The sequence below is a fragment of the Zonotrichia leucophrys genome, chromosome 2, assembly GCF_028769735.1.
Source record: "Zonotrichia leucophrys gambelii isolate GWCS_2022_RI chromosome 2, RI_Zleu_2.0, whole genome shotgun sequence".
NCBI lineage: Eukaryota > Metazoa > Chordata > Aves > Passeriformes > Passerellidae > Zonotrichia > Zonotrichia leucophrys.
Genome location: NC_088171.1, coordinates 109986083 through 110001976, shown reverse-complemented (window position 1 = coordinate 110001976; position 15894 = coordinate 109986083). Strand labels below are relative to the sequence as shown.

Below are 15894 nucleotides of genomic sequence, written 5' to 3'. Positions count from 1 at the left end.
GACACTGGATGAGTTCCATGCCCATGCTGACAAATAGCCATGGCTTTATAATCTGGACAATGTGGGATTCTGGCAAAAAAAACCCATCCAGACAGACACACATGCAGCAAACCTACACTGCTGATACGGGGTTTTTGGTTTGGGTTTTGTGTATGTGTGTGTGTTACAGGTCACTTTGACTGTCAGATGACAATAAATTAAAAGTGAAAAAGAGGAAATTCTTAAAACCTGTTTCCTCTGCCTCTGACCTAATGCTAGGAAGCAATGTGAAACCCGACTGTTTATTTCTGTACTTCACGGGGGAAGCGTCATGGGGGTTGTGGAAGTTCCCCGCTTCCTCCCTGGTGATGAAACTTCTTTAAAAAACAACAAAAAAAGGGAGTATCTTTGCATAATTTCATAACGCGGGCTCGGGGCAGTGGCTGGCGCTGAGGAGGCTCCGGGCCCGCTCCCGCCCCGCCCCGGCGCGGCCCGGCCCGGCCGGCACTCGGCGCCCGCCATGGCGAGGCTGGGCCCGGCCGCGGAGTCGCGGCCGCTGCTGGTGAAAATCGTGATGGCCGGAGAGTCCTGCGTGGGGAAGACCTCCATCGTGCGCAGGTACACGGAGCCCGGCTCGCCTCCCGCCGGCTCTCCCGCCACTTCGTACATGGCCACGATCGGTGAGTGCCCGCCTGCTCCGCCCGCCTCGCTGCCGCCCCTCGCCCTCCCCTCCTGGTGCCCGCGGCTCGCACTCGGCCGGACCGGCGCTGTCAGGAGGTGTCGAACCTCCGTGCACTGAGTTGTGCCGGTCTGCAGCCGCCTCAAGCGGCTTAAACCTTTGCCGGGGTGTCAGGACGTGTGTCACGCTGGCTCCAGAGCCACTGCCAGGAGCTGGCTTGTTACAGTGCCCGTGCTGCTCGTCTGGGCGTTGGGAACCTGCTCCTGGGGTAAACTTGTGAAGACTTGTTCCTTCTTACTGCCCACTGAGGCCCTGCTGCTGTACATCGGTGCAGGTGCAGAGAAAACCGTACAGAGCCCCAGATCAGCTAGGCTGGAAATGGCCTCTGAGATCATCGGGACCAACCTGTGACCAAACACTGCCATGTCAAACAGAGCATTCAGTGAAAAGTTGGAAATAACAACCAGAGTTAAACACCTCCAGGGTGACTCCACCACCTCCCTGGGCAGCCCATGCCAATGTCTAATGATGCTTTCTGTGAAGAAATTCTTTGTAATGTTCAACCTAAACCTTCCCTGGCACAGCTTGAGGCTAGTTTCTCTTGTCCTGTCACTTGTAGCCTGAGAGAAGAGGCCGATCCCCACCTGGCTACAGCCTCCTTGCAGGTACCAACCTCAGAGAGCTGTCAGATGTCAGTAAAAAGAGCCCATTTCATCAATATTTCAGGCTAGAAAGGGCTTTAACTTTGTGTTTATAATTTTAATAGCTTAAGGATATCTTCTACTGTCGTTAGCAGCGTGCATGATGATTAAAGCAGAGCTGCTGCTATGATGGAAATCATTAACCCTGCCAGACCGTGTCACTTCTGCGCTGGCACGCTGCAGCTGGTGGGTGATGGGGAGATCCCCACTGCCCTGGCACTGCCAGGCTCACAGTGCCATGGGGAATGGCAGGATGACTGTCCATGTGCTGAAATCCTTGTCTCCAGCATGAAGATGTGTTATATGAGCACAGGGGTTTGATTTGCTGTGGACATTTTCCCAAATCCTCATTGGGAAATTTTGATTTTTAAGAGTTTGTGTGTAAGAATATTTTTTCTTTTATTAGATTTGATTTGATTTTGAAGAGAAAACTAAATTATGCCAGGAGATTGTGTATTACTGCATTTGGAATATGCATAGTTCATTTACACATTTTTCAATCTGGAAGGAGTTGTCATAGTGGAATTAAATACCAGACAGTAGCTGTGGCAGTAGTTGGTTCAGGGAATACTTAATGTACACAAGATGATTTGACCTGCCCACATAAGAATGGCTGAACTTTAACCACTTTTTATTTTCTTGTCCTTTTTTACAAAGCAGTTTCTGATGCCAGCACAGACAAAGAGGGAAGAGTGCAACAGTAAGGTCAGGAAATTGATCCTAATAATAGGCAACTTGTTGCCAGGCTTAGCAAGAAACCCCAAAGAATGGCTGTAAAAATAAATAACAGCTTTGTTGATGTGGTTTACATGGAGATTCCTGACCATGAGATTACTATTTTGAGATGTAATTTCTTTTACACCTGATTCAGTCCTGCAGATTCAAAAAACTTTTATATGCTATTAAGTATATATTTCCCAAGTTGTGACTTGAACTATTTCAAGGAATAGTGAAGATAATAGTTTTTGTGACAGTTTATGGACTAAGAATAATCTCTGTAGCTTCATTAGTGACACCTATTATTGAGATATTTAAAAACTTTTTTTTTAATGGAATAAGTGTATCCAATGTATGTATATGTTTGAGATAAATTACATGTTTTCCATTTTTAGAGATATTGAATTAAAATGATTAGGTAGTGTCTTCCAAAAGAGTAATGTTGGAAGTGGAAGGTTCTTCCTGGAGACAGCTGCAATGAAAAGGATGCCCTAGAGATTGTGGCTCCTAGTGATGTAAAGGAAGAAGACACATAGTGTTTTCTCAGTTTGTGAAACTTATAGTTATCTAATTAAACTTATATGCATCATAAGGTGGATACGTTGTATTATGAATAGATTATAAGGAATAAATGGTTTTGTTTAAACAATAGTATTGCTTATAAATTCATAGAAGTTTATGAACAGCAGGACCTCCTTGTATACCAGCAAACAGAACTGTGATCTCACAGGCTGTAAGGTGATTTTGCTGTGTTATGGTCGCTGTGGTCCTTCAGCACATGTGTTTTCTGTGAAAAACATTTCTGCAGAGCTGTGAGTCCTCCCAAATCTGTTATGGTTGAAAGTGGTGCAACTTCAACATTAGGATTAAAAAGTCTATGTAGATTCTATGATACTTACTTTAGAAGGGAATAAAGTAATCAACAAAAATGAACCATATTGAAGGTAAATGTGCCTTGTGTTAAGAACATCAGTAGCAATCCACATCTTAATTTTTTAACAAAATTGGATATTTTTGTCACTCTTTGTTTTACTAACAAACCATCTTATCCTATGAGTTGCTTTTCTCAGCAAACCAGGAATTATCAGTGCTTGTGACTGCTCAGACACCTCTCTGCTTCAGGCATTGCTTGACGTGTTCAGAAAAGAATCTGATGCAAGTAATGCACCAGCGACTAGGAGGGGTTGGGTTAAATATGGGTTAGGAGTAACAGTGGAAACTCAACCCACCACGTCTCACTGGGCACTTGCCCAGTTTGGGCACAGGAGCTGCTAGGAACTGCTCCCCTGTTCCTGGAGTTGGAGATGCTGTATGACAGGCAGTGGGCTGGGTAGAACCTGCACAGGGGCATTCACCACCCTCTGTCCATGCTTCCACTGTTGTGTCCTGCTAAGCTACTCAAACTTGCATTTTCTTTGGCTAGACATACGTTATTGAGCATTTTCTGTTGGGAACCCACCAACTCTTTTGGGTGAAAAGTGTTCTGTAATTTTCCAGGCCAGCTGCAAAAGAGCTCTTTGAAGTGGACTTCTGCAGTTGGCCAGAGGGAGGGAAGAGAGGGGCATTTCACAGCTGAATTACCCTGTGGCTGACTATTTTTATGCTTTTTGGACTTACTTGTCTTTAAGGTGCCTCAGTCCTAATATGGGCATTATTTACTCTTTGAAATATAAAGAAAATAAATTTTCATGGCTAAAAAAGTTGGAAATAACAACCAGAATTAGAGCTTGCACCCAGCATCCTCCTTCTTGGTTTTATTTGACAGCTTAAAAGAAGCAAGTACATGCTGTTGCATTCCAATAACATTTATCTCAAGAGCTGTAATCAATGCTTGCTTTGTTATGTTGATCAGGTTATATACCAGGTAGGCCTTAAAAGCATCTGAAATCCGTGAGCTGTCTTTGGCATTGTGTATCTCATTTTTCTTTTCTGTCTTTCCAATTTGCTAAGTTTGCTGGAAATTTCATATAAAGACATGAACAATTCATGCATGCAGAACATATTGACTTCTGTTTTTCACTAACATTCATTGACCTTTTAGGTCAATAAATTTTGAAGTTGACTTAAGAAGTCAATATGCCTGATTTTAATTTAGATTAAGTTTTAGTCTGATTCAGCACTCTGCTTCCCTTTTTACAATTTTTTTTAAAAAGCTTATAGCAATTTATTATTAAAATGTATGTCAAATAAGAACTTTTCCCTATAGTTGTGGTAATCTCTGTCTGGAATATATTTTTTTGCTGTGTTCCCAATGCACCATTTGTAAGTGACATTCCACCCTCCTAGTATATACTCTGTCCCTCTCAACTGCTTCAACATCAATTGTAGAAAATAATACAGATAATTAAACCATGTGAATTTCAGGAGCAAATGTTTTCCATCACATTGGAATTTCACCTTACATGAGCAAATTTTACTTAAATCACATTTCCTTCTGACAATATTAATTCCATCAAGGAAGCTTTGTGTAATAATAATTACCAATACCAATTATATTATTTCGTCTTTCCTTTTCATTGAAGCTTCAATGAAAATTCATCAAGTGGAGGACATGATTATCATAATAATTTTTAAAATCCACCTCAAGTCCCTTACCACATACACACAAAAAAATGGTAATAGCATTGAAAGTGCATGTGAGTGCATGCATGTGAGAGTGTACTTGTCAAAATTTTGTGCACAATACATCTGTCAGTAAAAAGGAAGGGAGTATTTCCTCTCCATTTTTGGTTTGCTGCCATGGGTGCTTTCCTTTGATAAAGTAATTTGGCTTGCACATTCTTACAGAAGTCAGTTCAGTGGTATCAACTTAAAATTTTTGTGATTTTTCAATCTGTTTGGTTCCTTCAAATGACATTACTACTGGTGTAAAGACAATGTCATTTTAAGTAGCTGTAGTTTGATCTTATGGAATTTTGCCCATACAGTATGGTCAGCTGTCACAATGTTACCTTAACTTCATTTGCTATAATTGACAAAAATAGCCTAATTGTTTTTCAGTGGGGGACAAAAGCAGTCATGGAAATTATCAAATGGTATTTCAAACAATGAAATAATAGAGGAAACAAAGCTTTACTCTGCAAAAATATGTCACTCTAAGATAGCAGTGATAGCTGGCAGATTCTAATTTTAGAACTGGAACTTCAACAGCTCATAAATCTAGGTATCATCTAACACATCTGGAGTACTAATTTGACGATTCAATAAAGGAAAACACTATAAATCATAAGGAAAATATCTTTGAGGAAGGATCTGTAGTGTACGTAGAGACAACATTCTGCATTGATTTTAAGTGTTAATGCTTGCTTTTAGCATGGCTTTCTGTATCTGATTTAGCCTGTAGAGCCATTCCTCTTCATTTTGAATTAAATCCCATGTATGTTTGGCTTTGCTTTTAATGTGTGCAGGCCAGTCCTATTTCTGCTCATGTACACCTGGATATTTTTTTAGGGATGTGGAAGTAAGGACAGAAAAATTGTGTTGCACATGTGACAGCTGCTTTGTAAGCATTTTTCCCTTCCCACTCATAGCTGCCATGAAATACATGCTCTTGAAAATCACCAGTGTATTTGCACAATGTACTGCTGTGCATAGGCCATGAAAATGCTGTCATGTCCCTTGCCAATCCATGGTAATACTTAATTGTAGTTTCAGAGTATCTTCACCTTTGCTTTGACCTGCCCTTTCTTTGTTTGGTATTGGCATTGCTTTCTGTTGTATTTGTGCAATGTATTGGCACTCAGCAGTGAATAATTTCCTTTTAAAGCTTCTATTTTGAGTGCATGTGGTTGGCTAGTTATTCTTTCTATGGTATTGTTCATTTTCACTTTCTGTTTAAAATTGCACGATAACTAGAGCTAAGAAACAATCTTCAAAGAGAATCTATGTTATTATGAGAAATGTTACAGATTTTCCTTTTTTCTTCTAGGCATTGATTTTAAAGTAAAACCAGTAATGTTTAATGATACAAGAGTGAAACTTCAAATATGGTAAGTTTTAATTAGTATCACAAAAGAAAGCAACTAAATTGTGTTATGACATGAAAAATCTCATCTACTTTGAATTGTGTGTCTTCATAATGTGCAGGTGTTCCTACTAGAAAATTTTAAAATTTGAATTTAGCCTGGGAGAGTATTATTTTTTTGCAACACCTAATGGAAGTTAAAAAGAGGGCTGTCACCAGGTTGCATTAGCAATAAAACTTGCAGCATAGAAACAAGTGCAGGTTTGTGATCCCTATGAAGTGTACTTAATTGTGTAGGAACACTGAGGAAAGTGACAAAGCAAGAATATATTACATTTCATTACCCATCAAATGCATGTTCAAAAGGGTCACCAAGAGAAATTACTTATTTGATAAGATGAATCTTTGGGAACGTGCACTATTTATGGTTTTGAAATTTTTCCAAAGGTTATGTAGGGCTTCTGACACCTGGCTCTCCAGGCATCTAGTACTGAAGATTACCTCTATATAGCAATATTTAACTTGTCAAGGAGTAAATCTGTGTATGAATTATCTGACCAGTATTTGATCTGCACTTATTTCATCTCAGGCTTTAATGCAAAAATAATAGAGGCTTGTTTATAGTTTTCTTAAGCATAATTCATAGAATCATAGAATATGCTGAGTTGGAAGGAAACCATCAGGATCATTAAGTCTGACTTCTGGCCTTGCACAGGACACCAAGAATCACACCGTGTGCCTGAGAACATTGTTCAAATGCTTCTTGAACTTTCGTCATGGTCAATAGGTGACAAAGGTTTTTCTCTGGGTGAAAAAGCTTTTCCTGATAGCCAGCCTGCCTGTCCCTGACTCAGCTTCAGGCCATGTCCTCAAGTCCTGTCACTGGTCATGAGAGTGAAGAGATTGGCACCTGCCCCTCTGCTTCCCCTTGTGAGGAAATTGGACTGCAGTGAGGTCTCCCTTCAGTGTCCTCCAGGCTGAACAAACAAGTGACCTCCGACACTCTTTGTATGGCTTCCCCTGCTATCATGGCCCTCCTTTGGATGCTCTCTAAGGGTTTAATGCCTTTTTTATATTGTGGTATCCAAAACTGCCCCCAGCACTTGAAGGGAGGCTGCCCCAGTGCACAGCAGAGCAGGACAATCCTCTCTCGTGCCTGGCTGGTGCTGTTGTGCCTGATGCAGCCCGGGACATGCTTGGCCCTCCTGGCTGCCAGGGCACTGCTGGCTCATGTTCAGATTGCCAGTGACCAGGAGCCCCAGGTCCCTTTCTGCAGCCCTGCCTTCCAGCAAGTCATTCCCCAGTCTGCACACAGAACCAGGATTGCCCCATCCCAGGTGCAGAATCCGGCAGTTGTCCTTGTTAAACTTCATGCAGTTGGTGAGTGCCCAGTCCTCTCATTTGTTGAGGTGTCTCTGCAGGGTCTCTCTGCTCTGGAGGGAGTCAACAGCTTCTCCCAATTTAGTATCTTTGGCAAACTTGGTGTCCCTTTGAGTCCGGATCCCAGTGGTTAATGAAGATGTTGAAGAGAAGTGGGCTGAGGATGGAGCCCTGCAGAACCCCTCTGGTGACCAGACCCCAGCCTGATCACCCCATTCACTGTAACCTTTGTGCCCAACCTGTGAGCCAGCAGCTTACCCATCATTGAGCGTGGCTATCCAGCTGTGTGCTGGACATTTGGGCTGGAGGGCACTGTGACAGACAGTACCAAAAGTTTTGCTGAAGTTCAATGAGATCATATCTGTTGGCTTTCCTAGATCAACTAGGTGGGTTACCATTTTAGAGAAGGAAGTCAGGTTCAACAAGCAGGACTTTGGCATGCTGTGCTGTCTGTGGCCAATGACTGTGTTGTTGTGCAGGTTTATCTCCCAGAGTAATATTTTTCATTATTTTACTGGGCACTGAAGTGAGACTGACAGGCCTGTAGTTTCCAGGGTCTTGCCCTTCTTGAAAACTGTGACAGCTTTACCCAGCTTCCAGTCAGCTGGGACCTCTCCAGACTCCCAAGACTGCTTAAAAACCAAGGGAGGCTTTGTGATGACATCAACCAGCTTTTTGAGAATTCTCAGATAAATTCCATCAGGCCTCATGGGTTTGTAGGGAGCCAGCTGGAGAAGCAGATCCCACACAATTTCAGGGTCAACTGGGTGTTGATCATTCACACAATCATGGTCCTCCAGCTCAGGGTGCTGAGACCCCTTTGGTCTGTCAGATCTGTGTTGAAGACAAAGAATGCATTAAACACCTCTGCTTGTCCATGTCCATCTAGGTGAGGTGATCATTCTCATCCTGTAAAGAGCTCATGTTATTTCTACACTGCCTTTTGCCATTCATCTATTTGAAAATTTTTGTCTCCCATGTTTCTGTCAGCTTCAACTCCACACAGAGTTTCTCCATACAGTGGCAGACAGAATCTCTGTATTCTTTCCATGTCACCTGACTTTGCTTCCACTGGCCATGCACCTTTCTTATTCATTTTATTTCCCATCAAGTTTCACTCATGCAAGTGATGTCATGTCTCTGGGACTGGGACAAAGCTGGGAGCTTGTCTCATTTTCCTCTTTGTTGGTGTAGTAGTGTAGAAACATTTCAGGGATGGTACTTTGTAGCCAACATCTCCTGAAGCAGATTGAGGGATCCCATTTGTGTTTGTTTCCTCAAGTTTTGGCATTACATATAAGAATGATCATGTCCTTATATTTTATGGCTTTTTCCCAAAACCTGTCTTCCATCTAAACCAGGTTGTTGTTTGTATCACAGTTGAGAAAGGGTTTGTCAAAATATAGGGATGTCATCTGACATCTTATCTTTTTATCACCTGAATTATTTATATAAAGAAGGAATGGTGGACTTGACATTACTCTCAGGTTTCAGCCACTGGCTTGGCTTCCCTAGTAGGGCTGTATCATACAGAATGAATTTCCAGTGTATTTCTTTTAATTGCTATATCTGGCACCCAGATTTTCTGTCATCTGTGTTTTTTCTTTTTCCTTTCGTGTTAGAGTACATAATTTAAAATTTGAACAATACTCCTTAAAGTAAAGTAATCTTTCTTGGGGTTCTGCAGTGTGATAATCTCTTTTTTGTTTGTTTGTTTGTATGTGTGTGATTTGTTACAATTTCCTTCAGGGATACTGCTGGCCAGGAACGGTTCCATACACTTAGTACCAGCTATTTCCGTGGTGCACAAGGCTTTGTTCTCGTTTACGACATCACAAATCTGAAGAGTTTTCAAAGTATAACAATCTGGATAAATGACATATATGAGGTAAATATATCTGTCAGCAATTGATCACTAAATGAAGGTAATTAATGTGTCTTTTTAAACGACTGCATGAGAGGTATTCTCATTCCTGTATGTTTCTGATCAGAATTTCTTGCGTTTAACTCAGCACACAGTATGACAGTACAATTACTGTCATCTAAAACTGGAACATGGTTTATATTTAGGCAAGCCCATGTTAATGGAGGAATGTTTTCTGAAGTACTTCTAAAACATAGCTTCCAATCCCTCTTTGTGCATGCTGTATTGTGGTGCTCTTGTCACTGGTGTGGCTATGCATAGATAGTCTGCATGAGCTCATCCTGAGATTTTAATTAGATTCCATATCAAAATTCTGTATCACAGCCAGTGATTTCCCTTTCCTAATTTCATTACTTCAGTGTAGTTACCTCATCCCAAGATCAAAGGAATTAAATATTCTCTTTGTCCTTGCTGCATATTCCTGGAGAGGATGGTTTCAAGAGGGAGGAAGTGGGGTGGGAGGCTGTTTGGTTAGCTCAGCTGCTCGTGGTGCTGCAGTCAGAAATACGTGCTTTCATGTGACATAGGAAGTGATTCAACAGCACATGGCTGCCAGACAGGGTATGTGTTCCCACTGGAGCTTGTCAGAGCCCTCTGTGCTTCGCTCTGACTTCCTAATGTGGTAGAAAACTAACACAGCAAAAGAAGCTGAGTGGTTTTTCTGCTCTATTAGTGAGTTTGAAAGGCTCATAGAAAGGTCTGACACTTAGTGGAGCTGCAGGTAGGTAAACAGGTAAGAGTAGGAAGACCAGAAGATGAGTGTCTGGAAACAGTGTGGAGGGACAGAGGCATGGGCAAGCCCTTAGACAGGAGATCATTCAGCTGACTCTAACCCTGTATTCCAAGTATTTTTTGGTAGGTCTCTCTGAATGTGTTCTCTATTAGGTAGAGGCAAGATAGTTTTAGACTAGAATAGTTCAGCTGTAAGGGACCTTCAGTGATCATCTAGTCCAGGTGCCCAACCACTTAAGCACTGACCAAAAGATAAATTATATTATTAAGAGCATTTTCCAGATGCCTCTTAATTTGGCTTGGGGAATTGACCATCTCTCTAGGAAGCCTGTTCCAGTGTTTGACCACTTGCTGAGTAAAGAAATACTTCCCAATGTCCAGTCTGAATATCCCTGGCACAACCTGGAGCCATTCCCATGTGTCCTGTCTCTTGATACCTGGGAAAAAAGAACAGTATCATTCTCTCTACTTTCCCTCCTGAGGAGGCTGTAGGGAGCAGTGGTATTGCCCCTCAGCAGTAGCACAGCAGTTTGTAGTTAGTTTGCTTTTGGAAGGTGGTGTAAGAATACAAGCAAGGTAGTGCTCTCCATTGATCAAAATCAAGTAAAGTCTAAGGCAAGTTTTTTAATACTCTTGTGATTTGGTGGGGATGGATGGGAAAGGGGGCTTTTCATCTTGGGAAAGGGGGCTTGAAATAAAACCATCAAATGCATTATTTTCTCTCTTCACAGCCTCAGTATATAGCTGAATTAATGAATTACACATGATCATATATCCAATAGTATATATATGGGATATCTTATACCCTTAGGAAAACATTACATGCACATTATCTCATTTTTAAAAACATTACTCTGGTAACCTAGTAAATCATTGTTCTTGACCTTAGAGGCATCTTGAAAGTCTTAGTGCTAACAAAGCCTAACTTCAGTAGTGTGTTACAAAGGAGATTCGATGACACAATATTCTTACTGGCTTGTCTGCACAAACTTTAAACTAACACATCTGTTTTTTACTTTTTTAAAAAAAGCACGTGCCTTTCTTCTGTTGGCCAAACAAAAGTCACAGTCAGATATGCCAGTGGTTGTACAGTTTCATGGCTAACATAGATTTAGCTCAGCAAACAGTATGATAGGAATTTTACTGTTACCTGAAACTGAAAATGTAGATTACCTGCATATATCCTTTTCTGTCTGTCTAGCTATCATCTGTCTGTCTGTCTATCTATCTATATCTATCTATCTATCTATCTATCTATCTATCTATCTATCTATCTATCTATCTATCTATCTTTCAACATAAAATTTTGTTCTGTCTTCACACTGGCTCCAGTGGGGTCATATTGTCCCGTCATCTTCAATTGGATAACAGGGTGATGGATTCAGTGGCCTACAGTGCACAGCCATAACCAGCAAGAAGGTATCAGGGCTGTATGGCCAGGGTGGAGGGAAGGATGAGAGTCGCTCCTGTGGCCACCATGCAGGTTTAGATCTGATTGAGTCAGTCAGGAAAGGACACCTGCACAGGCCTGCTCTCCATTTATGACATTTTAAAAGCTTTCATGTAATATACTCAAGGTATTAATACTTAGACTGTTTAATCTTAACCCCTGAAGGTACTTCTGTTAGTTTAAAGTTTAAAAAATGGGAAAATACTCAGTCTAAAACAATTTCTAGGAATGTAAATTGCATGATTGATTGTACCAATCTCAAAACCAGCAATTAGTGTTGTAATAGAGCTAGATAGTAATAAAAAATTTAATTTAGTCCTAGTGGGATATCAATTTCTGAAGTGTCTTGGTGAAAATATATGGGGCTATTCATTGCAAAAGAAATGTTTTTAAGCAATAACTGTTAAAAGACAGGGCATTTCATGAAAATTAATTACTTCCTGGAGGTCGGTGACATTCCTTGCACTTGCTTTGGTCTGTGAATGTAAACCAGTATTTAATTCCCTACAAATGCCCAAAATTAAAATGACTGTTGCTACAGCACCATTTAAATTATGCAAGTGTAGAAAAAATAAATAAGTTTTTAAAGGGAAACAGAGAGAATCCAGACATCACTAAATACCAGACTAATAGGTGTAAAGCTTGCACCTGAACCAGTCAAACAGGAATTTTGGAGGCAATTCAGTTATTACATTATGCTCTCATTTTTTGGTTCTTTGCACATAAAGATTTTAAAACAGAAAGTTTTTTAAAAATCTGTTCAGTCTGCTAAGCCATTTTTGCAACAGTTGAAAACAACAATCCAAGCAATTTAGTATTTTTAAAAACTTCCATTGATTTTATAAAAACTGGCCAGTCAGTGCAATTACAATCAGCTTACCAGTAATGTTCTCATTATATTTCAGTTAGTTTAAGTGTGGAATACAGCAGCTTCACTATTAAAAATGAATTATTGTCCAAGGAAGTACAAGACACAAATATGCTTCCATGTCTGTATTGCTGTAAAATTTGAATTCAGAACTAGGGGGAACTAAGTAACATAACTGTACTTTTTAAAAGCTTGCTAGAAAAATATACTCATGCACAGATTAATATTTTAGGATGTTACTAGCAAGTCCAATATAGGAATTTTGGATTTGTAATGCATTCATTAGGAGCATGATAATTGCAGGAAGATAACTTTAGAACCTGAAACCATTCTTTATTTGTAGAATTGCAGGTTATGTCCAATTTATGAAAGTGTTCATCCTGCTGACCTGGCTTTTAGCTACTGTATGCACCTGTTCGGAAAGGCTGATGCTGCTTGGCCTTTGAAAATTAAATAAATGCAAGCAGCTGTGTACCAAATTATTTTGCAGAAAACAGTTTTTTCCAGGATGTTTTGAACAAGATTCCAGCTACCATTGGCAAAAGGTTCCTCACAATAGAGTGGCTCAAATGTTCAAATAGGTGCCCAGAGAGGATCACTTAAAGGAGGCACTTAAAACTTCATTCAACAAAACCTTGAGCAACCTGACAACCTGACCTGATTTTGAAGTTGGCCCATCTATGAGTGGAAGACTAGACCAGCTAACTTCTAGAAGTCCTTGCCAGCTAAATCACTTTGCTAGCTTCTGGGTCTCCAAAAATGGTTGACATAGATGGTAGGTCATACTTTACTTCTAAATACCTTGAATTGGTTTTAATTGTGCTAGTCTCCTGATGTGGCCCTCAAGGTGGCAATACCAGCTCCTAATAATTATCTCTGTGTTGGAAATTGTTTGCTATCACAGAATTTTCTGCATGGAGAAGATAATTTTCTTTTCTTGAGCAAGTCTTGGTGACAATAGTTTAGTGTTTTTTTAATACATTAACTTCCTATTTGTCCTACCTGAAGGAGTGATCCCTCAACCAGGATATGAACTGTATGAATTACTGAGTTGCTGTCATTTCTGCATAGTGCCCTTTTTTTGTTTGGTTGCTCTGGTGCATTTGGGAGACTAGACTGTATTTCAGCATCATATTTAAATAAAAGCAGTACAGCAAACTGCTTTACAAGTGCAAATTAGTTTGACTTGAAACTCTTCTCAGTTTTTCTTCCTCTGGTGGGAAAGCTTAATGTCAAAAGATTGAATTGTCCCAATTCATAGATAGGTTTGTCATTATGGCTCTGATTAGAACTTAAAATTCTTGCTCTTGCCATTTTATTAAATTGGTTTATCTGTAGTCTTGGGTTGGCTTTGGGATAAATTGGTTTATATCTAATGCATTCTAAATTTCCTAGTAGACAAATAAATTTGATCAGTCATTTATTTCCACCGAAGTCCTGGAAACCAGGCATTTGTAATGGAGGTCATAGAGTAGCACTTAGGAAAATATGTGGGAAGAGACATGTTTGGCAATCCTAATATGAACACTGCTCATGTGATGCTTTCATGAGGACATGAGGACAATCTATTTCTAACAAATTGTTCTTCATACTGCAAAGGGTAGGTTTCTAGTGTCATTGTCTAATGAATAAGAAGATGAAGTTTCTCAGTTTTATGGCCTGCTCCAGCTCTGCCTTCATCTTGATATTTGACCATGTACATCTTCTTCAAATGTGAAAAGCTACATTTCTTCCTCAAATACAGACTATTTAAGAATTCCCATAGTTTATTTGTCAGGTATGGGTTCTCAGTTTCACTGTTTGGACCTACAAACAAACTTCTGTTGCCTTTCCAAACTGTAATTAATGAGCATCACTATCAAGCAGCCCTTCACAGCTACACCCTGGAGATGCAGTGAAGGGACAATGTGGTGTTCTGGAAGATGTATCCCTGGATAGATAGCTTTATATGAGGACTATGTGAGCTCATAATCATCATAGGGAGTTTCCTCCAGGGGAGGTTGGGATCATTCTTGGTAGATCTGTGTTCACCATTTAAGAAGTGAAGGGATAATTTCTTCCAATAGTCTTTAAGTACAGATATGGTGTAGTTTTCTCATAGAAAAGGTGTCTGCTACTTTTCATACTCACACAAATTCACAGCACTTCTGGAAAATAAAATCTGTAGGAGGAAAATACCCAACATTTGAAAAAAACCCCACCCAAATCCCCAGACAAATTATACACAAAAGGAATGAGCAAGATATTTTCTCTTTTTTTGCATTTTTGATTTCCGTGAATAGCCTCATAGTGAGGTTGTGTATTCCCCTGGCTGGGTGGACATTAAGCAGTGGGGTGAAGGACATGGGTGGGTGGCCCCTGTTAGCAGTGTGCTACAGAGACTGTGGGACTGTGATGTGAGTGTCCAGTGTTCCAGTCCAGGATGTGGCACTGCTCAGTTTGAGGCTCTGCTGCTGCTCCCTCCTGTGGCCACTGCTCAGAGCAGCCTGGCTCCTGCTGCTGCTGCCTGGGAACCCAGTGGGGAAAAAACCCTTCTGCCAAAACATGGGGGCTCCAAGCTGTGAGAAACACTTGAGAAGACTTGGTCAGTCACAGTAAATCTCTTGGCTCCATTTTTTTCAGAAAAATACAATGATGATGTTTTCCTTCTCAAAATATAGTACTGTAGGTATTCTCCAGGTTCAGATTATATTTATTTTAACCTTCAGTAACATGTGAGCTTTGAAATGTTAAAATGCAAAGAAAAGCTGAGGGAGTGAACAAAAAATTGGCATCTTTTGAGATACTGGAGTAAAATTTATCTGGAAAAAAATTATTTCTGTCTTGATGAAATTGATGATTTTTAATAGTACTTTTCCATAATATGGGGGGGAAATATTTCCTGAGTCTATGAGCTTATTCAGTGCTGACTTGCATAATAGGATTTTAACTGTAAAATAGCCTTCATCTTTTTAGCTATAGATTTTGCATTTGGAAAGCTTATTCCTGAGCTATAAATAACAGAGCATGAAAATATACAGCAAGCTTTTGGAAGCACTGAATAGCCATATTTTTGGACAGTTGAAATCAGTGTCTCCATGCAGTTTTTATGCCAGCTGAGCACATGGTAAAACTTCTGCCTAGACATATTGATTTAATTTTTTAAGACATCCTACATAATCAGTTTTCAGAATTTAAAATGGACATAATTTTGACTAACAGTCTTCAGTTTTCTAAATGCATGAAACTGCAAGATACCATCTTTAAAAAAAGGAGAACCGTAAGTGCTTTGGTGGAGGATCCAGACAAAGTGAAAATACATTAATACATTACATTGATGTAGAAACAGCAGTTATTTGCAGAAATAAATACTTTGTGATTGGTAGTAGTAATAAAAACTTCCTGAAAGGCCTGGTACCTCAAACCTCATTTAAATGTTGTTATTGTTTGAAGCTGTTTAGAAAGAACATTCCTACTGCAAAAATTTATGCTGTTAATACAGAAATTAAGCTACAGAATTA

General features: G+C 40.1%; 1 protein-coding gene across 2 annotated transcripts in view; it reads left to right on the top strand.

Annotated features, from left to right (window-relative positions):
- Nucleotides 1–404: 404 nt before the first annotated feature.
- Nucleotides 405–15894, top strand: part of LOC135443289 (ras-related protein Rab-10-like) — a 31605-nt gene continuing 16115 nt past the window's right edge. For both annotated transcript variants that reach the window (XM_064703503.1, XM_064703502.1), the window contains exons 1-3: nucleotides 405–659; nucleotides 6005–6065; nucleotides 9170–9308. In XM_064703503.1, coding sequence (XP_064559573.1) covers nucleotides 500–659; nucleotides 6005–6065; nucleotides 9170–9308 — 360 coding nt within the window. In that variant the 5' untranslated portion in view covers nucleotides 405–499. The remainder of the gene's footprint in view (nucleotides 660–6004; nucleotides 6066–9169; nucleotides 9309–15894) is intronic.